The sequence below is a fragment of the Rousettus aegyptiacus genome, unplaced genomic scaffold (assembly GCF_014176215.1).
Source record: "Rousettus aegyptiacus isolate mRouAeg1 unplaced genomic scaffold, mRouAeg1.p scaffold_m13_p_3, whole genome shotgun sequence".
In the NCBI taxonomy this organism is placed as follows: Eukaryota; Metazoa; Chordata; class Mammalia; order Chiroptera; family Pteropodidae; genus Rousettus; species Rousettus aegyptiacus.
The window spans coordinates 44,115,400-44,143,176 of record NW_023416306.1 but is presented as its reverse complement, the minus strand read 5'-3'; the positions used below and the strand labels follow the sequence as shown (position 1 = coordinate 44,143,176).

Sequence of the window (27,777 nt, the reverse complement as noted above, 5' to 3'; positions counted from 1 at the left end):
ATATTTTGCTTTCCATTCTTTTTTCTCTCTCCTTATTTCAGAAAGGGCTCACTGTGCTGTCTGTTCTCAAGGGAAGCTTGCATTTTTGACCTGAAGATAAGCCTCCTCAATAGATTTTGTTAAAAAAACCTAAGCCACTAATGTCTTGAGGTGGAAGAAGAGAAGGCAAATCTCTTTGATGGGGAGAGGTGGGAGCAAGTGAGAGAGGGAGAAAACTCCCCAACTCTGGGAGAAGAAGGTGCTCGAGACACCCCTGATGGTCAGTTCCCATGATCTCTTCTTGCTTGATCTGTCAGCGGCATTTGGCACAGATGGCAATTTCTTTCTCCTGGAATTATATTCTTCGCTTGGCTTCGAAGACAGCACTCTCTCCTGGTTTCCCTCTTACCTCACCAGCTGTTCCCTCTTCACCTCCTTTGCTGGCCTGTCCTCATCGCCCTGACCTCTGGCTCAGTTCTTGGTCCTCCCCTGTCCTGTTCTCACATATTCTCTTGGTGATCTCACCCACTCTCATGATTTCATATTCTATCTTTACACTGACAACTCCATATTTATAATTCTAGACCAAGTATCTCCACTGAATCCCAGTCTCACATAACCATGTCCCTCTCGACATCTCCACACATGCTATGAGACATCTCAAATATGCCCAAAGTCAAGCTCCAGATATTATCTCATAGCTGCCACGCCCACCTCCACAGTTTTCCCCATCCTAATAAATGGAGACTCCATCTTCTAGTTGATCAGCCCAAAAAACTTAGTGTCATCCTTGATTTTTTTTTTCTCTCACACCCCACATCTAATTTAATAGTAGATCTTGCCTGCTCCACCTTCAAATCATAGCCAGAATTTGACAACTTCTCACCTCTCCAATCCCTAGTCTAAGCCACCACCAGCTTTGCCAGGATTATTGCCATTTTTTTCTCTTAACTAGCATTTTTGCTTTCATCTCTACTCATGATTTACCCTACTCTCAATTCAGAAGGAAAAGCTATTCTGTAGAAACATACAAGACCACTCATTCCTTTGCTCAAAACTCTGCCTTCTCTGCTTTGTTTTTCTTCCTAGCGCTCATTTCACATGGAGTGAATATGCAAATAAAAGGTCTTACAATCTTCGCTGGCCCTGGCCCTGGCCCTGATTCCCTCTGTGGCCTTCTTCCCTACTCCTCATTGCTCATTTCACATGTCCATACAGGTCTCCTGATGTTCTTCAAACCTGTTATGCACAGTCTCACCTCAGCACCTTTTTGTTTCTGTTCCTTCCTCCAGAAATGGTCTTCCCCAAATACCACGTAGCTTGATCCTTTACTTCCTCCAAGTCTTTACTCAAATATTTCCTTTTTGGTGAAGCCTTCCCACCACTCTAAATTGTAGCTCCTTCCATGTACCCCCTTTTCTGCCTTCTCTGCTTTGTTTTTCTTCCTAGTACTTATCACTATCTAACACACTATATGTTTTACTTATTTTTTTTTCTGTCTCCTCCTACCCAAATTCAAGCTCCATAAGGGTGGGATTAGCATAGGCACCTGGTCTGAGGGGGACTGTTGTGAAGTATACCTTGAGATGCTAAACCTGACGCTGCTGTACCCTGGGCACCCGTGATATTAGCTACAGCAAAGATCCCCTTGGTTTTACTCAGAGCCTTCTGCTTGGGAGGGACTAAGTAGGCTTGGACAGTTATTGTATCAGTGGCAACCTTGATTAAGGGAAGTTGAGGTCCTTTTTCAATTTTCCAGGTTTACTGTAAGCAAGAGAGAAGCTGGGTTAGAGAGAGGGAGGAGAGTAGTGAGGGAAAGAAGAAGAGGTGCTGTTGGAGAGAGGAAAGTTGAGAGAGGGAGGCAGGAGAGAAAGAGATGGAAGGAAGCGAGGGAAGAAATGAGAGCAGGGAGGGGGAGAGACTGAAGGGGAGAGGAGATAGAGAGAGAAAGGAAAAGAGAGGAGGGGACAGGAGACAGAAAGATATGGTAAGAGAGGGGAGAAAAAGGGAAAGAAAGGGAGAGAGACAGAGGGAGAGAGAAAGATAGAGAGAGTAGAAGGTAGGGTGGGTAGAGGGGAGAGAGATAGAGAAATAGACCTAATAAAGATTAAGATTGAATTGATGGAAAGGGGCTTAGGGTCAGATTTATTTGGATTAAGAAAAATGTTTACTATATGACATTTCCTACATACCTAAATTTCTGAACGATAAATTTATGCTCACTACTATGATTCTGACTACTTGAATAATGAAAACAAATAAATCGACAGAAAACAAACCCTGCTCCATGCATACCAAGCAAATAGAATCTAAGAATGGATATAGAAAGATGAACTGAACTTTTTACTTCTCCCCAAACTCCTGAAGCAGGCACAGCATACTTAATTGCCACTGCCTTCAGAATCTCTCCCATGATTTCATAATAAGTTTTTATGTGCACCCGAGTCAGTATGCACTTCCTGTGTTCTTCCTCTGGGTGGAAGAAATGCTGCTAATGAGGAAGGATTCAGCTCAGATTTGTCTGATGACCAGAAAAGCTGACTCTTCAATCCTTACTCCCCCTCCATGCTACCCCCCACCATTTTAGCAGAAGTACACCTGTTTTTTTCACCCTGACTGATTCTAGCAGGAATTGTCCACAGAACCCCATGTGGACCCAGAGATATGAAGGCTCGTTAGCCAAAGAGAACTGTTGATTCCTCTGCCTGAGATTATGACTTCAGTGCCTGCCTGCAGGGTTGTGGCATGTGGAACGCCATGCAGCTTCTGAAATCTGGCCTTCTCACAGAGCAGGATCCCTGTTCAGTGAGGAGAAGAGCTGCTTATTTGTTTCAGCTATCAATGCCAAAAAAGAAAAAAAAAAACCCAGCCATTTGCTTATTTGGGCAGTAATAGAGCACATCATCTCTATTATTCTACTTTTTCTCAAGGGTTAATGATCTTTAGCTAAAGGTTGAAAGTTAAAAGATTTTCATTTTATAAGACATATGACAACTCTATTAGTGACATCTTGGGAGCACTATTCCTAGTCATTGTGCAAGCCTATATGAATTACATTTCAGTTTTAGATTCATTAGTTTTAATGGTTTGAAATGTGCCAAATAAGTTTTTGAAGGGATGAGCAAATTATTTTCCATCCTAGGAAGGTACTTTGAAGAATTCTATGATAAATTTGCTGACCTTATCCATCTCAAGTGAATTAAAATTTCAGCCCACTTTTTTAAAGATCCCTGGAGAATGAGATAGCTTATCTTCTCTAAATATATCCTACTGTAAAATTGTTGATTATAGCAGAAAAGTACTCAGCCGGCACAAGTTTTCCCATTAATTTTATGTTTGTCTAACTTTTCAATGTTAGCTACGCATTCCTCTTAAGTGGGTTGATCCTAATCTAGACTGAAAAGCAGCCATGGCCAATTATCATTTTAAATAAGTGAGAAAAAATCAATAGGTAATTCTTTTTCTGCATAAATGGAAATCATGAAGCCATGATGGCATTGGCAGCTACTATATATCTATATCTATGTCTATGTCTATGTCTATGTCTATGTCTATGTCTATGTCTATGTCTATGTCTATGTCTATGTCTATATCTATACACACACATACACACATGTATATATGTAGATATATTCATATTCCTAGACTCTTTAAACTCATAAGATAGAAATACTTTAACAACAATCTCAGTTCAACAGGAACAGTCATTTCCCAGGGTAAATGCTTTCATGCCCATGACAGTTAGAAGCATGCCTGATGGTCTTTGCCTGTATGTGTCCCTATTCATTTACCTTCGCTGAGTCTTTCTAAGTATTGTTTTATTATTTGCCCTTCCTTTATAGCTTTTAATATCTAAGATTTTCTATTATATTTTTATGTCAAGCTGGAAACTAGAGCTAAAAATGAGGCCAGAAAATCAAATATTGATGTTTACAATAAAAATTTATTGGGCACCTACCTGCATATGCCAGGCACTGTGCTTGGTTTGCAGGATGAAAAAATGAGTAAGACTCAGCCTCTACTCACAAGGAGCTCACAATCTACAGGTGATGGCGGCAGTGCAGGTAGGTAGACAGATAACCACTCTACCAAAACAGGTAGTGCTATGACAGAAGTTTACCCATAGTGCTTTGGGAACATGGAGGATGTGGTGACTAACTGATCCTAAGTGTGCGTGTGTCATGGGGTTCTGGTAAGTTTTCATGTAAGAGATTTTCCATCTGAGACTTGTAGTGTAGGTTTTTGCAAGTAAGTAGAGTAGGAAGGTTTAAATTTTACCAAATATTAAAACAGGACAAAAACACATCCAACAGGGTATGTCATTCAAGGGAATGGGTGAAACATAAGGTCCATGTGCAGTATGGAAGGAGAAGATGCTAGAAAAACAAGAGATAAAAAGATATGGAAGGTCTTTAAGTAGAGAAACAAGGAAGAGATTGGGTCTTGGCAAGAAGGGTTATGTTCCTCATGAGAGGAGCCTATTAGATCTGACCAGCAAAATAAATTTTGCTGACTTTGAGACCAAATAAATGCCAGTCAAATGTTTGCAACCCAAATCTTTCTAATCTGAAAGAAGATCTCAGCATTCTTCCCTGCATGTAAATGAGCCTAGGAAATCTTATCAGAATTGTGGATAGTTCCTCTGTTCAGACTCATTTGTTTACAGAACAGTCCCAGTCCCTAAACAATTAATTTTAATGTGGAAAAGGCTCCTTCCTAAAAAAGAGAGAGAGAGTTCCTAGCTTGAAGTGAAAAATGAGTCAGATAAACAAGACAGGCAAACATCAAGAAACAGGTTTCACTAAAATTTGTTCTATTCCCCCAACATTATTCTTTTGACTCCATTATTATCTTGATTGACAAAGTGATTTTTTGTTAACAAGCATGACAAACATCCCAGTGACACAGCCAACTTGTGGTAAGACAGTTCCTAAGATGAAGAGAGAGCATATGTTTAAACTGTGCTGTCTTTTTCACCCAACCTATTATTAGAGGGAAAATTATCTAAAAAGCAGAGGAAACTTTGAATAGCATGTTCAGTCAAAAACATCTGAAAAATGGCAAGTCATTACAGTCCAAAGTTAACTGATTATAAATTTGGTATTTGTATTTTGAATGGTCTTTTACTTGATTGGTTGAGTCTACCGGTAGTGCCAAGTATGAATGATTGGACTGAACAAGTTAGAACATCCACGAATGCAATGATATGTTCCTGATGTACATGTAACCCGCCCAGAGGAAGTTTAACTTCATTCTCAAGTCATGTAGTTTGAACCCAGTGAATATAAATTCACTGCTTCCTACTTCCAGGGCTCTCTAGATGAAGTTCAACTATGACCTTTAACTTACAGAGTTGTTAATCTCATGGAATAGTTATGGGCTCAGTGATGGAACATCTCATGTTATGGTTACCTCAATGCATTTGATGATGGTACAATGATCAAAAAAGATGCCAGTGATGACAATTGAACGTCCCTTTGCCTTCCCAGCCTCCTTCATATATTCTCAGGCATAGGATGACAAAGGGAAGTCCACGAGTCACATGAAGAAAGACTGTAGCCATGGGTACAGGATCAGGAGCTCCTTTGTTTGTCTCCACCCCCACCCTCCAGTTGTACTTCCCCCTAGTGCTGTTCCTGTGAATCCCTCCACCATCTTGTCATTAACCACCAACCTCTACCCAAAGTTCTGCCAGTGGCTAATTCCAAGTAAACCGATGCTTGTTGAATGAAATAATGATCTCTAAATCCTCCAAGGTAACAGGATTTTAGGGGAGTGTCTTTTCAAAAGAAATAATGTTTCCTTGTGTGGGGTAAAAAAAGCAAGAGTTTTAGATTCACATTAGCTTAGGTTTATACTTAGGAAGATAATAATTTTTATCTTGAATATTTTTGTGAGTATTAAAAGAGAAAATACCTAGCCTAGTGCCTGGAACATACTAAAGCTCATAAAATGCTCATCTCCCTCCTCTGTGTCTAATGTGGTATTTTAGGATGATAAGTAATAGGGAGTAACTAATCCTTGATGCAGTTGGCTGTCTTAGATGGGATAGAGATAAAAAGCAGTCATAGGAAAGAATATTGTTAGGAATTTTTAAAGAAAATGAATGTTTCTATGGTTAATTTTCTTGGTTGGGGTTTAAGAAGAAACTTTTGTCCATTAATTATACTTACCAATTTGGTCTAATTGGCAACTACCCCAAAATGAATAAAACAAGCGGGAGTCAAGAGAGAAAAACGGCAGGCATCCTGTCAAAAAATAAAATCTTTGAAATTTCTACAACCCAATCGTCAGATACACATTTTATTAAAGAGACTGACCATCTAATTTAAATAATTTTATGCATGTGATGGCAACTCAAGTTGCACATTTATACTTAAGCAAAGCACCGAATGGTCCTTCTATACCAACTATACCTTATCTTATCACTTCTTCAATTAAACATGTCCTTAAAATCAACATCCCCTTTGGAGGAAGTATATCCTTCATTATATATTTCAGCTCAGGTAACTGTCCTGGTAGTGAAAAGGTTAAGTGATTTAATTCATGTTAGGTGCTTGCAACAATGTTTAGCACTTGGTCAATTCCTCAAGATATGTTAGTTGTTGTTATACTAATTATAATAATAATTATGAATCTTTCAAATCAGTGTTTTCCAAGACTGAATAAGAACTAGATTCCCCCTCCATTCTTTTAAAAATATTTTTCTAATTTCTGGAGATAAATGTCCTATTCTCAGGTGATTGGCTACTTTTGACCTAAAAGAAGCGATTTTTCAGAGGCTAATGTACTCAACTGAAACCAATGTCAACATGTCATTCGATATATGTAATATTATTTACTGAAGAGATTGCCACATTTCCTTCCATTCTCTCATTGGCCAAGAAAATGACTAATTAGACAGACTGATAGATAAATAGATACAGTCATATATATATAACATCTGTCTGTCATATATATCTATGTCATCTTTCATTCTATGTATGTATGTATTTATTTTTTAAAAAGTCATGAAAGCCATTTCATTATAATAGATTTCCTACCAATTTGTCTAGTCTATCCCTAATTGGGAGATGAATTTAATAATAAAACATGTCTCTGGAGTTGTTAACTGACTAAACAAGCTAGCTTTGGGCTAGATGACTGAGGCAGTATCTCATTTCAAGTGTAGGAGAATCCTCTGAGCATAAGCAGCTCTGCCCTGTCCTTTTTTGTTCCTTCTCTAGAAACAACATTTATGGAGGGCTTCAGATCCTCGAGTTAGGTTTTCTGGCCCTAGCTTCCTAGGATCAAGCCATACTTGTAGAGCAGCCTCAACTTGTAGCAGTTAGCAGCTGGTGATTGGGTAGGGGGTAGCTGGTTGGTAAGAGGCATAGTAAGATCACATCCCACTGTTCATAAAATATTGCTTGGTTATTCCTCACTGCCCCAAACCTGGCAGAGCTGCCTTTGCATAAAATGTATTCACTGGGGAAAGCATAAAGCAATATCCCTCAAAGCACAAAATATAAGGTTGGCTCCTCTAGATTCCCAATAGTTTGCAAAATAACAAGCCAAGAGTAATTACTATATATTTTCCAGAAAGTTACTAATTAGCATGTTCCTGAGAACATAAATTCAGCTTGCGAGCACAGGCCTCCCTAGGCTGCTCTACCACTGTGTACGACAATTAGACTGCTTACTAAACACTATGAGCAAAGCCTCAAATAGACAACAACACAAACCCTACTGGAAACGTAGCACAAGCATTTGTTTATGGAATCAAGCCCAAAACTGGATCCGCTACGTCCTGCCAGCAGAGTGAACGGCACACTGGCATTTTCGGTTTATTTCTTTTATCCCCCCAGTTACCAAACCCTAATGAGCAAAAGTTAAAATGACATTTTAGTGAAGATCAACTGGATTGTTGAAGATTTGTTACAGGGTTATAAATGAAAATGTCTGGATATCAAGTATTTATTGATTGTGACTCCAAATGCCTTGATAGTTCCTTAATTACCCTTCAGGACAGAGTGAAGAAAGTCTCAAGGGGAAAAATGAGGGAATAAAGGGCTGAGGGTTTTGCATCAAATAAGCCTGCTGCCTGCCTAGTAGTACCCCTAAGTAGCATGAAAAACCTTTTTTTATTTTAATTTTCCTTGTGCTGTGTTACACAGAATAAAAAAAAAAAAAATGCCTCCTAAACTAAGATAGTGATGATGATGAGCAAAGAGCTGCAGACTAGAAATGTGGAGTCCTGAGTTCAGATAAAAGCCATGCCACTTAATTCACTGTACAAGTTTAGGGAGGACACTGACCTTTCCCAAGTGGGCTTTTCTATCTGGAAGATAAAGGCAATGAACTGATGAAAAATATACATATATATTTAGTAATAATGTATAGAGATAGCGATACACCTATATCTATAAAGCTATATCTCTATTTCTACATCTATAATAAATACGTGTCCCACTTATCATATTATTCTATAGTTTATCTTCATATTGCCCTATTAAGAAGAGTTGATCAAAGGGAAATGATGAAACATATATACCTTTTCCTTATCGTTCTAATAATCGTATTTCCTAAAAAATTAACCCTAGTTCACATGTGATCCTTCTTTATATTTGCAGCTAAATTTTGCTTATTCAGAGAGGATAAATAATTTGATAAAAATTTATTTAATTAGACTCTATGCTGTTCACTAAATTTCTGGATGCTGAAAGTTTTCACTTGCACTGCTTGTAATCATTACCTACATTCTCCTTATCAAAATTTTCCTTAAAACACTTTGGCCACATAGCCCCATGAATATTCCACCCAGATATGGTCTATTTTAGAATTCTCATTGTACTTCATATCATTAAAGGGCATTTAACACTTGGTGCTTTATAATGTGGGTCTTTGCACACCGAGAGGCAATAGAGCACTGTGGTTGAGGAATGAATGCAGGTGGACTTCTTGGGTCTTCCATGTATTAGCAATCTGACCTTGGGGGGTACTGCTTGACCTTTCTGGGCCTCAGTTTTTACTGGTCAGTAGGGATAATAATAATGATACCCACTTCACAAGTTGTTATACGGATTAATTCAGTTATTTCTTGTAAAGTGTTTAGAATAGCACTCAGTAAAGATTATTTATTGCTATGGCTTATTTATCTTGCAGCCCCTAGTGCTTTGTATATTGTAGGTGCCCAAGCAAACACTGGTAGAGTAACAGAAGTATTATCAAGGGAAAAATAGAACAGAGAGAGCCATAACTACTTATTTTAAATGACTGATATTTTGAGTCTTCATTTTGTCACATTTTGAAAAGCTGAACTCTGACATGTACTCTGGCTCCCTATGAAGCATCTTAAAAGTATAGAGGAATAAAGAAACAGTAGGAGCCACTGTTTCTGCAGTGAGCATTACAGACCATCTTCAACACGAAACAGCTGTTGAATGAGCTGTTGAGTGAGCCAGCTCCATCACAGGGAGTAGGACCTAGGGAGCAGGGAACCAGACTTTGGGGTGCCCAGAAGCATGATGAAGGGAAAATGAACAATTCTAATTCTACTTGACTGTACTCCTGGTAGAGGTACAAAAGTAGGAAATGTTTTGGTAGCTCCATTATACTAGGCTACCTGGTTATGGCTAAGGATTAGGAATAAATTTAGGTTGTTTCATCATTCACCGACTCCTAATAGGGAAGATGATTTTGCTTTGAGTTCAGCTATTATTCAATGTAGGCATCAAACCTGTTCATTGGTCTCAATTTTTATATACCTACTTTATATAGGATTTGAGAATATTATTCTCTATGGTGTGAACTTATCCAGCCTCTCCACTTAGGTTTTCTCAGTCAACCTTTCTTAGAAGGAGCAGAGAATTGCTAGCAGACTGAGTGAGCGAGAGGAAACAAGGAATGCCAAACACAGCTGTGGTGGCTCCTCACCCACAGGTCAAGAAGGATGCACATACACTTGGAGCGGGGAGGCACTAACCTCCTAGATTACACGAATAGGCTACTTCCAAAGATTTCTTTCCCCTCCTTCCCTTTTTCTTCTATCCCTCCCTTCTTCATTCCTTTTCTTCTTTCCTTTCAACCTTCTCTCACTCCATTCCTTTTTCTTCTCTCTCTCTCTCTCTCTCTCATAAAAATGATGTTTGCTCATTATAAAGAAAAAAATTGTAAGTTTTTACAAGGTTTAAGTGGAAAGTGTCAATTCTCATCTTACCTCTCCCACCTAAAGTCTCATTCTCTAGAAGCTGTAACTAACATTTGTTCACCTTTGTCCTTTCAGATATTTTATACCTATGCATGTATGTGTATATATACATGTCTAATTTTAAAAGCATAAATGTGACCATAAACACACAGTTCTTCTATTGTACAACAGGTTTTTAACTTTAGAAAAGAAAAAAAAATTACCCCTGTATATCTTTTCATATGAGCCCAGAGATATTGCATTATTTATAATAACTTTGAGGTATTTTGCTGTATATCTACATATAATATAATTAGTCACTCATTGGTGAATCTTGGGGTTATTTTCATGTTTATTACTGTAAATAATATTGCAATAAATGTGCACAGAATAAATTCCTAGTAGTAAAATTACATTTAAAATTTAATATTTACACAAACACCAGTACATATTTCTATATATTACACTTATCGACACTAGACATTTTTAAACTTTGTGTTTTGCCAATCTGATAGGTTAAAAAACATTTCATCGTTCTCTTAATTTTCATTTCTTTGGTTTTGAGTGAGGCTGAGCACTTGTATTTTCTTCCCTGTGATCTTTCTGTTGATATATTTTGCCCATTTTCTTACAGGACTTTTCTTTTGAATCAATGGATGCTCTCTGATTATTACAGAAATAAGCTCTTTGTTATGGTAGCAAATCTTTTCTCTGCTTTGCCATTTGTTTATTGAATTTCTTTACAGTATGTTCTAATGGGGTTTCTAAACTTTGAATCTATTTTCCACAGAAACAGCTTGTGGAATAAAAAAGTCACAATAACTCTAAGTTTGCTATTATAAAAAGATTAAGGAAAAATATACTAGGCAAGGCAGAAAAAAGGCAAAGAAACTTCTACATATGGAGTATCCAGAGAAAAGGTGAGGTTTATTTTCAAAGTGCTTGCCTGTGGTTTCATTCATTGCCTGTAAGGCAACAGATCCTCTGGACTTTATTCACTTAGCAAAATAGAAGAGGAATTCCAACTGTCTTAAAGCTCCACCTTTTAAGTTTCATTGAATAACAGAAGCTACAATTTAAAAAATTAACCAACGTTGCCTCAATAAGCACACGTGTTTCTCGGTTTCTAAACAAGCGACCCAATTCACTGTCTGTTAAGAGCAGCACTACTAATTAATCTTAATAACTGCCAGCATCAGCAAATACTCTCAGTTATGTATTTACTGGCATTCAGAAGATTTTAAGAGCGCTTCAGGGGTACCTTGCCAAATTATTAGTTATCACTTAGGGGTTATTAAAATGTAGGAATGTCAGATTGGATAATTGGTATAAGAAGGCTTCAAATCCCTCACGAACTCATCTGCTCATCAGGTCTTGTCAAACATTCACTCTACAAAGTTGGAAGATGGGCCGCTCTCATTACCAAAGCCCAGTTACAATCTTTCCTTCTCAGGATGGATCTGAGAGGCTGACCAACCTCCATTCTATTGCGTGTTATCGAGATTACAGTCACGCACAAGTCCAAGATTTATTTTTGAAACATTAATATTAACAGGACAGCATCATAGAAGCAAAGAGTCTGTTCCATTCATTTTTAATATTTTGGGATTTAAAATGTTACCAAATGATGTGTAACAAAATACGTGGCTAAGAATCCATTATGAAATGTACATGCATTATACATAGCATGGCATATGCAAGTACTTTGAGGATAAGGGGATTCTGTTTGAGTTAACTTAAAAGTTAACTAAACCAGGATGGTATAAAACAATCTATATAATTTTAGACAGCTTGTCTCAATCTGATTCCCAGGGGAAATGATAATTCCAAAGCTAGGGCAAGACTCTTTAACTACACATATCACTAAAAAACTCACAGGTGAAGAGTGAAAGCGGAAAATATGAAGCATATGCTACAGGAGCTATTTATGGACAAGGTTTCCTAATGAACATATTGGAACATATAGGTGTATCTTATTTATGAATGACAGATACATTTTATCTCATGTGCCAACTCCAATCACTTCTTAATAACCATCTGGAACGCTATGCTGAAAAGGCAGAGTATAAAAACTACTAGTTGTACCCCAGCATCTATTCTTCCCTTCCTTCATAGTAGTAGAATTTAGCCAGCTATGTGTTTGCTCAGGATAAAAACTACAATTTTGAATCCCTTTTTAGTTAGTTGGGAACATGCGTCTAAATATTGGCACACAGGATATTAGCCAAAATGGTGCCTATGGCTTTCTTATTGTGCTTTTTAAAGAAAGGGTTATAATTTTCCCTTGCTCCTTCTTCCTGATTCCTTCTGGCCAGAATGTAGATGTAATGGTGAACTTGCATGGGGCACGAAAATAAGGATGCGCAGAGCAAAAGGAAGAGGGGTTTGAGCCCTCTACACTGTAAGGCCATCAGGTCAGATGTGGGCTCATGTTCAGAATTATGTGCATGTAAGGAATAAACTCTTATCTCAGTCAAGTATCCATTGTTGAGTCATTATTACAGCAGCAAAACCTGTGTTCTAATGAATGCGAAATGGGTCTGAGCTAGGACAAGGCTCAGTGAGAAGTGTCGTGCTAGATTATCAATGTTGATCGCGGCTTAGGGACCCAATGGTCTCTTTCCAATTCTTACTGTATGGATATCCAATGTACTCCAAAATGGAAAGCGTTCCAAAGAAACTCTCATGTAACTCATACATTGTATCTTTCTTTGGCACCTGCCTTCCTCCCTGTGCTGCTGTTGACCACTTTGACTTGGCCCCTCTGGATTTGTTATAAATACAAAGAAGCAAGACTGACTTAACAATTATAATAAGAATAAAAATAAGTAATACACATATTATTTATGATATATCATTCATTTATATGTAAATTATTACAATCCTTTAAAATAGCCTCCTGGGAAGCCGTATGCTTATTTCAACGATGCTGCTGTTGCGAAGACAGTTTTGGAACTTTTTTGAAACTGTAAATTCACACATTTTATACAATAATATGAGTGGGTCAAATTGCTTAACTTTCTTTCATGACATATCAGCAGCTCTTTATTGAGCACTTATTACTCACAACATTAATGTTAGTTTTGGTCTTGGAGAGGTTGGTAAATCTCTTAGTGTTGTCAGTGGTACTCTTTAGATCATCTGTGTTAAATTTCCAGGGTAAATTGGCTTCATAATTTAACAATAGAAAAATAGTAATATGTAAAAGGGGTCTACTACAGTCCAGGGAAATGAAAGACATATACCAGAAATGGAAGGTGAATTTTTAAAAAACACTGCTTCATGGTGTTTTATTTCATGAATTTCTTAATTCATTCAAGATTTATATTACTGCCCTGCTCTCTTACTTCCAACATAATTCTCAGTAATTTATTGATGGAAATTTAGAGTTCACTTTGTATTCAATTTCAAATCCTTTATTCTACTAGAACTTTGATTTATTAAAATATTTCTTAGAAAATGAATTCTAGGAGTAGGTTCTTCAGGAGTCTTTGGGTAACATAACACATATCTGGGCCTCTGTCTGTACCCCCAAATCAGCTGGTAACTAAACTGGAGGATTTCTCTGGGCATCAAGGACTCTGACAGGGGAATAAACATCATTGAGTACATTTCTAGAGTCACTGAGCCTGAAACATATAAAGCAGTGGTACTAAGAGCAGGTGCTGCTGAATTGGAAATCCTGATTTATTTCATGAGTCAGTTCTGCTTGTTAAGCAGATCAGTGTGTCTCTCCAAATGAAAAACAGCTTCCTTATAGCCATTATAGCAGAAAGGTCAGCTTAAGTCCATTTACAGTTTTCGAATATGCTGAAAGCTCTAACATAGACAGTGATTTTGGTCCTCACTCGGGAGAGCACAGATTCAGACATTAGATATAACGAAGAAGTATCCAACAGTAAGTAACATTAGGATCTGAAGGAGATACACTAGGGCTGACATCCAGCCTGTGTTATGGATGGATTTAGGATGCCAAAGTCTTTACAGGTTGTTAAAGCTTTTTAATCTTACCACTGGATCACTATTGCTGTTGCTTCCACAATATGTCTTTAAATTAGGGTAGAATATCTTGGAAGGGTGTGACCCTGATTAATTGAGTGGCGGTGGGGAGGTGGCTGTTGGAGATTTGAGAAAAAAAAAAAGGAAAAAAAAAACAAACAAAAAAACTTCAAGGAAACATAGTCAGGAGGTGGGGCGGTTTCCTAAGGGATATGATTGGCATTTGGGCCAGGCAATTCTTCATGTGACCCTGTCCTGCATATGGTAGCATAGCAACATTCCTGCCTCCTCTTGAGTGCCATTGAGAAACACCAGTAATTGTGTCAACCCCCCTAATTCTCCTGATATTTTAAAATGCCCCCTAGTGGAGGCAATAACACCCTGAGAATTACTACAGCCTTGTTTAAGAATTATTGCCAAAAAAATGGTGGTAAAGGAACTAGGACATAAATGAGGTAGTCATGCATACTTCTTTTTGATTATGAAAATTTTACTGAAACAAAATGCTTTAAATTAGTGCGTGTCACCTCAAAGAAATAAGCTTTTAAGAATAAAATCTGTAACCAATTGGACTTGACTCACTCTGTACATAAGCATGTTAATGAAGCTCATCTATCACACAAATCAGTGAAAAGGGGAAATAATTGTTCCCACATAAAGCATATTTTCACAGGATGATAGTCTGTATTACTGGGAGACAATATTATTATTTTTGTTAGTTTGTGAAAGCACAATCATATATGAATAGGTGTGTTGGCTTAGGGACTATATAATAAAACATATAATTTCCAGAGAAATCTAAATAGTAATATCCTCAAATACTAAATTTAATTATGTTCTATGAATTCTACAATTGTTTCTGCTACTTATTTACTTAGAAATGCCAAGCCTATTTTAATCTGTTGTTTTAGATAAAAGTACTTTTGGTGGCTTCATCACATGAGGCCACACTCAAATGTCAATCATTAATCTGGGGCAAAGAAATTACAAAACATCAAATTCTCTTTCAAGCAAATCCTGACAGTAGAAAAAGCACTGGTTAAGGAAATCTAAACCTACCCAGATACTCCCATCAATTAATATCACAAAATGTATCTATAACAACTGCCATGAAGACATAATGCCTTAGACGGGATTTAGTCTGATGCAAATTTCCCTTTATAGGAGGAAGATGGCAAATTCAGAAAATTCTAGCCTTATAAGAAAATTTCTGACAACTGAAGTTGATAGTCACAATATTAGACTTGTACTCCAAATAAAATTTTACATCCAGCCAAACCTAAAATAAAATAGAAACACAAAAGAATAACACTTTAATCGAACATAGCCCAAAGAGAACTAGATTCCTATCATCTTTCCTCAGTCATCTTTTTGAATAAAATAGTAAATTACAAGAAGAAAATCTGATATTGGCCCAAATTTAAACTTTTAAGATACATTCTAGGCCAATTCATATTCTGTCCAAGTCTGACACCGTTAATGAGTACTCAACAATCTTAAATGACATTCATAACAATTACTCCAACACACTGAAATAGCTTGAATCTCTAAAGAAAGATTATATTTTCTCCATTATTATTTATTTACTTAGGCAGGAAGAACAATTATATTCTGGATATTTTCCAGAACACAACTATGAGCCTCATTTTTCCCTTTGGATGCAGGGATACATGACTTCTTAACAATCACAACCAGTTTCTATGTGTGGTAGAGATATTGTGATGGGCTTTTAATGAAAAACTCTAGGACTAAGGTTGGAATCTATGACAGCCAGGCTATGTAAATATGGCTTTCCACAGTGCCCTGAAGTCAGGAAAGCAACCAACCTTTCTGAACTGCCATATGCAAGAATCCTTTCATATGTTAATTCACTTAATCTCAACACTGCAAGAAATTACTGTCCCTGGTTCACAGTTGCAGAAACACAAAGTCAATGAGAAATACAGTAATTTGTCTAATGTCACAGAGATATGACATCCTGAAATTCCGGGTCTCCCTGCCACTTTCAACTCACATCACTGGCTATAGACAACGATCTCTTCTCCTAAATGTTATCTTCTTCTCTTCAAACTCTTAAAAGAAAGCCACAAGATTTTTCTAATCTTCCTTTTTAAGAATTGCTAGGTAATATAGTTTTTAAATGATTTTTGGCCAGCTAAGAGTAGAACTTGGAACTAGAAAAGATGATTGTTAAAAATTTTAGCTGAATTTTAGCATGCAATAAGTGGTTCTTAATTTTCATTTTTTGAAATAATTGTTAATAAATTCTTGGATCAATATTTGTCATTATGTTGTTACTGAGTTAAGGAAATACTTTTAAAATCTACCCAACATGTGGTCAACACAAGTTTAAAAAATGTTTGGTACTAAAATATTAACAGTAATAAAATATAATAAAAAATTTAGGAATCTTTGAATTTTCTTCAAAATTATTCAGAGGAGAATGTAAGTGTGTACATAATATATATGATATATATACATATATATTAAATATACATATATATAGGTAGATGTAGAATATGTATATATATATGAAACAAGGTTGCCCATAGGCTGATAAAAGTAGAGGCTGGGTGATATTTATGGGGCTTATTATAATATTCTCTAATTTTATATTTGTTTGAAATGGTTTCACAATAAAAATGTGCTTGGGATTTTAATGTCTCATTAGGCAACTTATAGGTTACTTTCTGGAACAGTCCGTTGGTACTCAGTCTTTCAGCTAACACCTATTTACTGATCAGCTACTATGTTTCCAGTATTGTGATAAGTGGACTCAACTTGTATGAATTGATGAACATCAATAAAATAAATACGAGGAATTGTTTATCATGGACCTTTGTTTATTGTAATTCAAGCTTAGTACATGTGTTCTTTGGCAACACTAACTAAAGGTTTGGGTCACCTTTGATAATTCACTTAACCACCTTTCTGTACCTCAGTCTTATCTTTTAGATGAATTATTGTATATTCTCATGAATGTCAGCACAGCATTGCTTTCATCCATAGATTCTTGGGATACATACGTACAGGGTACAAAAAACCCCACTCCCTTGCCTCTGTTTTCCTCTTTTGTACTTGCCAGGCAAAATTCCAAGACGTGCTCAGTCCAACTCTATGCCTATTCTATTACTCGAGCCGAACATAGGTGGAAAGCAAATACACATCCTGATGATTCGTTCCATTTTAAACTCTTGGTCATGAATATCGAGGAGTTCAGGTTGCTGTAGGGTAATCTCATATATCCCTAGTCCATCCACTCTCCCAGTCTCTACACTAACTATAGTTCTTTTCTCTCCCTAATCTCCTGTACCATTTCCCTTCCACACTCTGAGCCCATGATGTCCTGTGTTATTTTCTTTAGATAAAGAAGGTATCTATAGAGAACTACATGACATTCTGAGCAGAAAATGCTCCATCCTACCCACATTTGTGCCCAAATACTCTGCCTTTCCTCTTTCTACAGAGGACGAAACTGTCCCTGTTCTACCTAAGGGCACATTCTTCATTTGTGCACTGAATCTCATCCCCTCCCTCTTCTCAAGGACCTTATTCCAATTCCCTTGATATTAGTTTTCAACTCTCTTTTCTATAAAAATTTACTCATTAGAGGCTCTGATCTAGTGATAAAGAATAAATCAGAGTCTCTAAAGGTGACTATGAGGCATCTTTGTTGTGTCTTTTCCTTACCCTGAGTGTTCTTGATTTCTACCTTGAAAATATACCTTATGATCAATACTGTATCATTCCACTTACATAAGGTACCTAGAATAGTCAAATTCATAAAGACAGAAAGTAGAACAGTGGTTACCAGGGGCTGGGGGAGAAGGGGAATGTTCTCTTCTTGTTCAATGGGTATAGAGTTTTAGTTTGGCGAGAAGAAAAAGTTCTGGAGGTGAATATTGGTGTTGGTTGCACAACAATGTAAATGTGCTTAATGCCATTGAATCATACATTTAAAATGGTTAAAATGGTAAATTTTGTGTTATGAATATTTTGCCACATTAAAAAAAGCCCAGTTGTGAAAAAATATATATTGAATTCAACCTTTTTACTACGTCTGTTGCTGCCATCCTAATTGAGATCACTGTCATCTCTTACCTGTATTATTGCTATTGCCTCCTAAAATATCTCCGTGCTGTTAATCTTGCCCTCTACCTCAGTCTGGTCTCTATGCACAACATCTAAGTGAGGTTTTAAACTGTAAGGGAGATCCTATAACTTACCAGATCAAAACTCTGTTTGAATAAAATCACACTCTTTACAAAGACCTGCTTGCTCTTCTTGAACACCTGGGGCCATTGTCCTCTCTTTATCTCTCCCCAGAATGCTCTTTCTACAGCTGGCTCCCTGACTTCACTGAGGTCTCTGCTTACTTATCACCTCCTCTTAGAGGCCATTCCTGACCACCTACTCTATACTATCCTCCCAGCACACACATGCACACATGCTTTATTTTTCTTAATAGCCAGACAACAAATATTTACTCATCTGGTTATTTACTTATCACCCTGTTTGCCCCTCTTGTCTGAAGCTCAATGAACTGCCTACTGCTGCTTTCCTAGGCCTTAACCACGACTGGTACACAATAGTTCAGGAAATATTTGTTTATTAAAGGCACAATCGGAATTTGAGACTTTGCATATAAAATTTGAAGTTTAGAAAATCGCAGATGGAAGAATGTTCCAAAACTGGCAACTGCTCACATCTGAAAGGATTCTTTTTTTAAAAAACAAAGCCCTTCAGTGATCAATGACGATGCTTCAGGACAGACTGTTGACAGTAGGAGTGAGTGGAGAGAGAGCAGAGATGAGATAATGAATGCCAGAGTACTATTAAAAATGTAAGACACTGTGCTTGTAATATGGTATTATGAATAATTGGCATGTTGATGAGAAAGGGTTTAAAGGTCTCCTGAGCAAGATTCACTTAATAGTTAAGAAAAATATTCTTCAGAAGGTTACATCATTTATGTAAGAAAATAGACTTGTTGAAAGTTTATGGCATGTAGGTCATTCCTAAGTGATGGATGGGGAGGAATGGCACTTCAATAAAGAAAATCCTGAGGGTATTCAGGTATCTCCAGGATCGTCCTAAGTATAACAGGCAGTGAATAGTATTTCTGTGGTATGGTAGTATAGTATATTATGGCATAGTGTCTAATTTTCAGGAGACTAAATTGAGGCCTCCTCGAACTGAGTTTCATTGATATATTTTAGAATTCCTAAACTTTTGAAGAAGGAAAAGCAAAAGCAAATGGCGTTTTTAGAATGGACTTATAGAATAAAATTTTACTTTACTTTTAATAGGAAGAACCGTATTACTGCTAATTATGCTATAAAGAAAAAAATAGTATTCAGATCAGAAAGTAGAACTGCTGTTTAAAATATGAACTGGAGACTGCACTCAATATTTGTATCCTTTGTTCTGCTATTTGCTGTTATAACCAGGTCGAATTTCCCCCTTCTTTCTCAGTCCTGTTCTGGAGGCCTCTGTATTCTCAGAGGGTACTTGGCTGCTAACTGAATGGAGCTCTCAAGGCTCTGCACTACCTCTATTAGCCTGGTCGCTTCTTAATTAAGCTCTGAGGACTTTGCTGCTTCCTCCCTGCTTTGTGAGCTGAATACAGTAATAAGGGAAGTAGACCTGACTCATGAGTCCCCTCGCTTGGAAGGTGACTTACCATCTCAGTTTGCCTGGGACCAAGGGGTCTGGGGACATGGGCCTTTCAGTGTTAAATCTGAGAAAGTCCCAGGAAAATTAGGGCAAGTTGGTACCTCCCCTCCCACCGCCCTTGCCCCCCACTATAAGAGCTAACTCAAGGCTTCATTCACTACAGCTCATGGGCAAATTTCTGACCTTGAGTCTTTTAACTTCCTGTGATCTAAGGAATCTCTGCTGGGCATCTTTAACTCCTCTCTTTCCTTTTAATTATACTCACTGAATGAGAGCCTGTGGGTTTCTATTAAGCCTCAAATATAGTCCCCAAGCAAGGAGAAAAATTATGTTTATAAACTATGATGATTACAATGACCATATGGCTCCCCTTACCCCTACCTTGTTCCAGCTACTGTCACTTAACCCACTCTGGGGCCTCAGCCCAACCCCAGTCTCTAGGCCTAATCCTATTTGTGGACTTGCAGCATTTCAGGAACCTCAAGCCAAGTTCTCTGACCTTATGCCTCAGCTTGGTACCTGGGTCCATTCTTCTCTCCTACTTTGTACCCAAGACCCTTGCTTAGAATCCTACCTATTGATGTTCCTGTGCACCACTACGTGCCTTGATAATCTTACAAGGGTTCAGTTTCTCCGCAAATGGCATGAGGTTCCATGTATATGAGATCCTGGCTCCTCTGGCATCCTAATGTCCTGACCATCTGCTTTGGCCCACTCTTCAACTCCACACTGCTGGGTTCTGTTTTTCACTGAGGCGGGTGACTGTCCATGAACCTCCCTGGACCTGCAGGGCTATCCACACATAAAGGTACTCCTCAAAGCACATAATTTACAGAAGGGTGCCCCTTCCAGGATGGCCAATTAGAATAAAGCATCTTTTCCTCATGCAGCCTGTCAGGCACAGGGCTTGATTAATAGAATCCTGGCTATGTTTTAACTCACCCCCTTAGCTGGTTGTATAACTTACACAATCATACCTAGCCCTTCTTCAAACACTACTGACTGACTGTCTCAGCTGCCACTGGGACCTGGAATAATGACATGCGTGGTTTGTCTAGACAGATTTTTTTCCTCATTACTGAGCACTTAACTTGACATGAATTTGCTTCTTGTCCACCCTGTTCCCATCTCCTTCGGGTTTCAGATCACTACTATTTAGGATATCATTCTTAACCTGATGGTGTAAAAAAAGCAATGGTACAATCTATAAAAACCTAAGTAGATAACACTAATTGCATAATATTTACATATTCTATCAAATAGTATACTAAAATTCAATTTTAGTATAACAAAACCTACCACCTGTTGATTATAGTGATTTGTTACAATTGATTAATGCTGGTTTCCGGATAGATTTTCTACTCTTTTTCTCCAAAAGATGTTTACCTCGGGATAATACTGTGGTTTTTCTTTCTAAAGATAGTTGACGATTCTTAGGTAGAAGACAGAACTTTTAGATAGAATTTGACTTCAAGCCTATTCCAAAATTTATCATTCCAGACTTTCCTGTGAAAAAGATGAAGGTATAAAACGACTGCCTAAATACCGGTAGTTCCTGAAAGTAAAACCAGAAAAGAGAAGATAGAGAAAAGAAGTTGTGGTCAGACAGGTCAAAAATTCCAGTTCTGGGAGGAAGGTGCCTATAGCAAGGGATCCCCACTCGGAATAGGTACAGAGAAAAGACCAGATAAGAGAAAAGTCATTTGGACAAGTTGAATTACATAACGCTGAACTTTTGGTAACGTATCTAGCCAAAGAGTATACTTTTCTTGTTTAGAATTTCAGGCTGTGAAAGTTTAATCAATTAAATCCTAGTTTCACTGATGGGATACACAATTACCACAAAGTCTGAGCCTGCCATGAAGCCTCCCATGTTACTTTGTGAAAATGAATTGAATTTTATTTTGTAAGGAGGGATGGTGGATTATTTTTGTAGCTCTATCACATTTAAATGCAAGGTACGTTGTGATCTGGGGAACACTGCTGTTTTTACAATGTCACCTTTCACAGTTAAAACAAATGTGTACACAATAAATATAGCACAGAGCATAGAAATACCTAAGAGGTAATTTTGGTGTAACCATTGGATAGGTATTATGTGGTACAGATATATCTAAATACATACAAATCAAGAGACACTGAATCAATACATATATTAAGTTAAAATAGAATGAAAGTTTCATCAAAATGGTTACACATGATACTTTAAAGATTGTCAGTTCCCTTGTAAGGCCTTTGCACAGTCATATCTGTATATCTGTGCTAAGATCAAAGTCTGATTCCCACCCCACCCCCCTTTTTTTTTAGCTACCAAAAATAGCTTAATAAATAGAAACAATTTCTCTAGGGTGCCTTTCCTCCTTAGAGTACTGTGTAAAGTATGTAGAAAAAAGTTTGGAGAGAAAAGCTTATCTGCATTCACAAACCCCAGATGGGGTTGAATTATTCATGCATGATAAATGAGATGGAATCCACTAATTAATTGTGTGATCATGTCTTATGCCTCCAATTGTCCTCCTCTAGACAACTTCCTCTAATTCTAAGTACTGGCCCAGTAGAAAAAAATGATCCGTGTTCAAAGTTTGCTTAAATTTTTATGATATTGCTGCATAATGTACTTAGTTATTCACTTTTAACACGCTTCCTAGGAGGCATGGCGTGGGGAAAGTAGCTTACTTACTTGTATTTATCTTCTGGAGTGAAATATGCTTTTCCAACTGTCTCCTAAGTTTCACCTCTGCTCCATATTTTCCGGTGGTCCCGTTGTCAGCCAGAATGAAGTGGGAATGCATGCTGTTGAGAACAGTGAGCTTGCTCATGGGATTAGACATGGTCTGATATGGCCGGACAACCTGCAGGATTTCAGAAGGAAAAGGCAGAAGTGAGAGAAAGAAAGTAATATATAAGAAGGTGAACCAAGACAGAGAGCAAGGAGAGAGAGAAGGAAAATCGATTCTTTGGTATAGTGAAAGTATAGTGTACTTCCTTTTCCTAATACTGCTTTGGGTAGAAGCAAGATTTATGGTAAATATTCTCTTCAAAGCAAGATTATGCTTAAAGGATTATGTATTTATTTATTTGCTGAATTCATACAGAAACTAGTTTGTGCTTTCATTGTACTCAAAAACTGGCATGTGAATGACAGCTTCATTTTGAAGGTGATCTGTTATTTGCGGATGAACTAGAAATAATTTTAAAACGTAGTTACTTTGTTTGTTTCTTTCTCTTCTCCATCATGTCCATACTCAAATAGGTACAGCAGAACAGTCATGATTTCGGACAACGGTGGGAAATAGAGGGTGATCTTTTCTGTCAAGGCCGTTCAGTAATCTGAAATCCTGTTATGCAAAATTATTACTGTTCTTAGTAGATAACTTATTTAAGCAGAAACATTCCATGTAAAATAGCTGCCTCATGAGGTGAGTATGAATCAGGCTCAAAGTGATCATCTCTGTCTTATTATTATTTTCTGTTGTTTTTTTTTCATTGTAATTTTGAGGTGAATTATGCTATCTAAAATAGAATGATTCTTCATGTGGTCTCTCAGATCTTTGATATATATAAAAAAGCAAAACCTTTTGTGAGCTAGTTCCTCGATATACATTATCTACAATCCTCGTAACGGTCCTGCAAAGTAGATGCTGTTACTTTTATTTCATGATAAAGAAATAGGTAAAGTAGATTTTCCAAGTGTTTAATATACATAACACCAGAATTCATTCCCAGGCCTGCCTGACTCCAAAATTTATGTTTATTTCCCATTTCCATACTGCTCAGACACAACAGAAACAAGATGAAGTGTTGAAAGTCTACTCTGAAATATTTAGATAGAAACTTCACTCAAGACTCTCAACAGGGAACATTCAACAAGTTCATTGTCATATGGTCCTAGTACAATCATCCCTGTACTGGGATTGGAAGGACAGAAATAAATGTCTCCTGTGCTTCTGTGCAGTGTGCACATTGCCTCTAAATGGGAAATGCTCTTGTTCATTTTCAGTACGTAATAATTTATCATAAGAAGCTATAGTAAGATTGAGTAGTCTGTTAAAGGAATCACAAAGTAATTTAGTAAGGACATTCTTCAATAGTAAAGATCTCATGAAGGTCATTTTTTAAGAACTTAATGCTGGTGTTGAAACCCCACATTTCTATGTCTGGCAAACAGAATCTCCATACATAGTGAATGAATGAATAGGACAACTTGAGACAGACATGCTTTTGTTCAAATTGGAAAAAAAAAAAACCCACAAAACCTCTTTTTCTGAATTGTTCAGGAATTGATCTAATCTAAATTTAAAATGTGTAATTCTGAGCTTTTGAAATATCCTTCACTCCTTTTAATATATGCCCTATCTGTTAATGTAGCATTAATGTAATATTAATTCATAGCTTCATTTTACTTGGCTCCCATTGATAAGGAAGCCCATCACTTTTTTGATTATTGTTTCCAGTAATCACACGGAGCAGTATTCAATTATTCCTTTGTCTACATTAGTGAATGAGAGTTCCCCAAAATACAGAGACAGTGTTTGGCTAATTCCATCCTGAGCTCTTTATCACTGGAAGAGTAGGTTGCTGGTGGTTGAAATTTCCATTTTGTTGTTACTTATTTTTGATCATAAAACATTCATTCTACAATAGAGTAGAAGTTAATAAATATTAATGCTTTGCTGAAAGAGGCTTAGCAGAAAGTCCTTCTATTCTTAAAGTGCCTCTGCATTGTGCTTTTGGACAAAAGAAAATGCTTTAGTTACTGTTCTTTCTTTTCTAATAGGAGGCTCCATGCCAAGGAGGAGGAAGACCCAAAGCAATTCTGTGAGCAGCAGGCGACAGTGGATTTTCTAGAGGTTAAACTTTGTGTGACAGTAAACCCAGACATTTGTTCTAACTGAAACATGGACATGTTTTCTAATTCTTGGGAATCTAATTAAAGAGCATCAGTGAAAGTGACATTTTCAAATAAAGAAAGGCGTGGAAATGATCTGAGCCAAGCTAGTGTACTCACCACAATCTGAGAATAAAAGAACATAATTAAATCGTCAGGCTGTATTCTATAAAACTGTTTCCTCCACCACAGGATTCTAAGGACATTGATTCTTCAGTCTCTTCTGAGTTTTGACCTTCTTTTCTTGTGAAACATGACACACCAGTTCTTTGGGAATATTGTACACTTGAAACAGTTGTGTAAGAAAGTCAAGTTTAACATATCACTCATGAATTTGAATTTCTTCACCTTACTGCTCCCCATTTCTTTTGATTTTATGTGAAGGTAAATTCAAAGTGGTCATATTTTGGCAGAAATTTTGTCTGCTGAATAACAGGGGACATAAATCTGAAAATAATTAAAATGTACTGATTTTCTAGTTATTATTGGAAGAAGATATGCTGACTCCTGGAACAATTCTGAACATATGAGCCATGGAAATCTGTTTCAATCCCAGTTCTGCCAATCGCTGTGTGAATCTGAGTCTCATATTTTTAATCTGTAAAACTACTTACTTTAGAGGAAATTATTATGTGCAAAGTACCTGGCATCATGGCCAGCTCCAAGGGGCAATCTATAAATGTGAATCCCTTCCCCAGCTCTGGTTTATTTTACAAACTGTAAACTGATTTTTCAATGGCAAACTAGTGGTCAAAATGAAACTATGAGACAAATCACAGACCTTTGTTTTACACAGGGATTTAAATCAAACAATGTAAAGAAAGGAAAAAAATAGCAATTAGTTGGTAAAATATGCAAAGTATCTTTTATCTACTGTGTCTTCTTAGGCTTTTTAAGAGGGTGATGCTCTGGAACTATTTGTTGATTAATTACAAAGTAGGAAATAACTTTCCAAATACTTCAGTGGAATGCATTTGGGTCTAACTGCCTACAAGATCCACTTGATATTTTCATTACAAACATACCAGAAGATTGGTTTTGAGTTACGATTTGCATATCTACAAAAGATTTACTGATCATCCTGTTATATTTTTCAAATCGAAAAAATAATGCCTTTGTATTACACAAATACAAATTAATTTTTCCCTTTGACTAAATTTTGGAGGTAATGCACACACTTTCATCATTAGAAGTTGATAAAAAGACTTTGTATGTGTACACGCACACGCATAAAGACAATTTTGACATGTTCATGGCTTACGGGTATATTAGATGACTCGACTGTGTATCTCAGCCAGTGTTTCTTGAGAGAGTCCAGCCCTAATGACCTGCAACATCCATTGTTTGTAATGGATCATTTTCTCTCCTAAGAATAAAGGGTGGGATGTCCAGGTTATATACCATTTTTGAGAGCATTGAGAAGGGCATCACTCAAATAATTTTTTGTGTTTTGTAGTTCAGATGAGGAATCTGGAATGTGAAAGGCTGAACATTGTCTGAAAGGCTTATATATCAAGTGGTCTTTCATGATGGGTAAATACAGTGGTATCTAGACCCAGAGAAGAAATTTGCTTAGGAATGAGCTTTAGATACTTAGTACTCCCCAATTATTATGGGTCAGAATACCTCTAAGTAATGACATTTTGCCTTTTTTTTCCCTGTCCCTCAAGGGTAAATGAGAGAATTCTTCATTCATTAATCCATTGTATACTACTTCACACTGGCTGATTGGTAAAATCTGGTTTTAAAGCCTTTGTTTACCCTGATTCTAAAACAAAGAGGCAGTGAAGTAGAAGCTGTTAAATGAAGGCCTTTATATGAGGCATTTGTAGGGTCATTATCATTGCTAGGATGCTAGGAAGGAATTGATCCAAAGACACTGTGGAAAAACCAAATATCTTTCATATGCTGGTGCCAGAGTGCTGCATTTATTTTCCCTGGATGGGATTATATCGGTCATTTGGGAGTTGATCTAAGATGTTTCCTTTAGTTTTTCTAGCAAAAATCATGAATGTTCTGATCTCACCCAGGAGTACACAGTGTGAAGTCAGGAGATTGGGGTTCTGGTTCTAGGTCCAATAACTACTAATTTGTGACATTGAAAAAGTCTTCGAATTTATTCATTCATTTACTTACTGAATAAGAATGTTTTGAGAAAATGAATTTGATAAGTACTGTCGTGTTGGCTCGAGGAGGCATATAATCTCACATCTAGGTGATATCTCACAAGAAATGTTCAAAATCTATTTATTGGAAGAAACTTTTTGGATGGTAGCTTTCCCATCTGTAAAGTAGAAAACTTGACTGTAATTTCCAAAGGCTTTCTACCTCTAAAATTGAGTCTGGACAGTCTGAGCTAAAGAATATATTTGCTTTTTCCAAGTTAGTACACAACAATGACCTTCCATGTGTGTTGACTATAAAAAAAATAAGTAGTTTGCTTATGTCCTGGAGTCTCTTCCATTCTGTGGTTCTTTCTACAATGCAAGGGCAATCTGATCATCTGTGGTGCCTTTTCTGAACAGAACTGAATTGAGCTAAATCAGATTTGAGTCATCTATGACAGGCCTTCTGCATTCCCAGACCTTATTACCCTTTGAGGTGTGTTTCAGCATGCCCCGGCCAAGTGGAAGGGTAGAGATGTGTTTCTACAGAATGATTCTTTCCTACTAATGGCACTATGATTCTAATTTAGGCAGGAAGAAAATTAGCATTCATTGACCATTTACTGTATGCCAGGCACTGAGGTAGACATTTTTGCACAAATTAATATATTTCATGCTTATTTTATAGGTGAAACTATAGAGTCTCAGAAAAGCATCTTGGCCACATTTGCCCCGCTAACATTTTTTCTTCTAAATCCCATGTAGATATTAAATTCCTTTATAGGCCAAAATACATTTAGAAGGAAGACAGAGGACCCAGCCTGATTTTAAGTTTATAAAGGATATTATGATTTTGCTGCTGGATATTTTTGCCAGTAGCTTAGCTGAGCATTAAAGTCTTTCTAACAGCTGATCAGATTATTTCCAGAAGAGTTCTCTAGAATTGTATAGTATACAGAGGT

General features: G+C 37.1%; 1 protein-coding gene across 16 annotated transcripts in view; it reads right to left on the bottom strand.

Annotated features, from left to right (window-relative positions):
- Positions 1–27,777, bottom strand: part of TRPM3 (transient receptor potential cation channel subfamily M member 3) — a 482,939-nt gene that overhangs the window by 196,898 nt on the left and 258,264 nt on the right. For 8 of the 16 annotated variants that reach the window (XM_036217932.1, XM_036217935.1, XM_036217934.1 and 5 more), the window contains exons 6-7: positions 22,503–22,674; positions 6,153–6,227 (exon numbers count right to left, since the gene is read on the bottom strand). In XM_036217932.1, coding sequence (XP_036073825.1) covers positions 6,153–6,227; positions 22,503–22,674 — 247 coding nt within the window. The remainder of the gene's footprint in view (positions 1–6,152; positions 6,228–22,502; positions 22,675–27,777) is intronic. The other 8 variants (XM_036217937.1, XM_036217939.1, XM_036217938.1 and 5 more) reach the window with 1 other exon arrangement.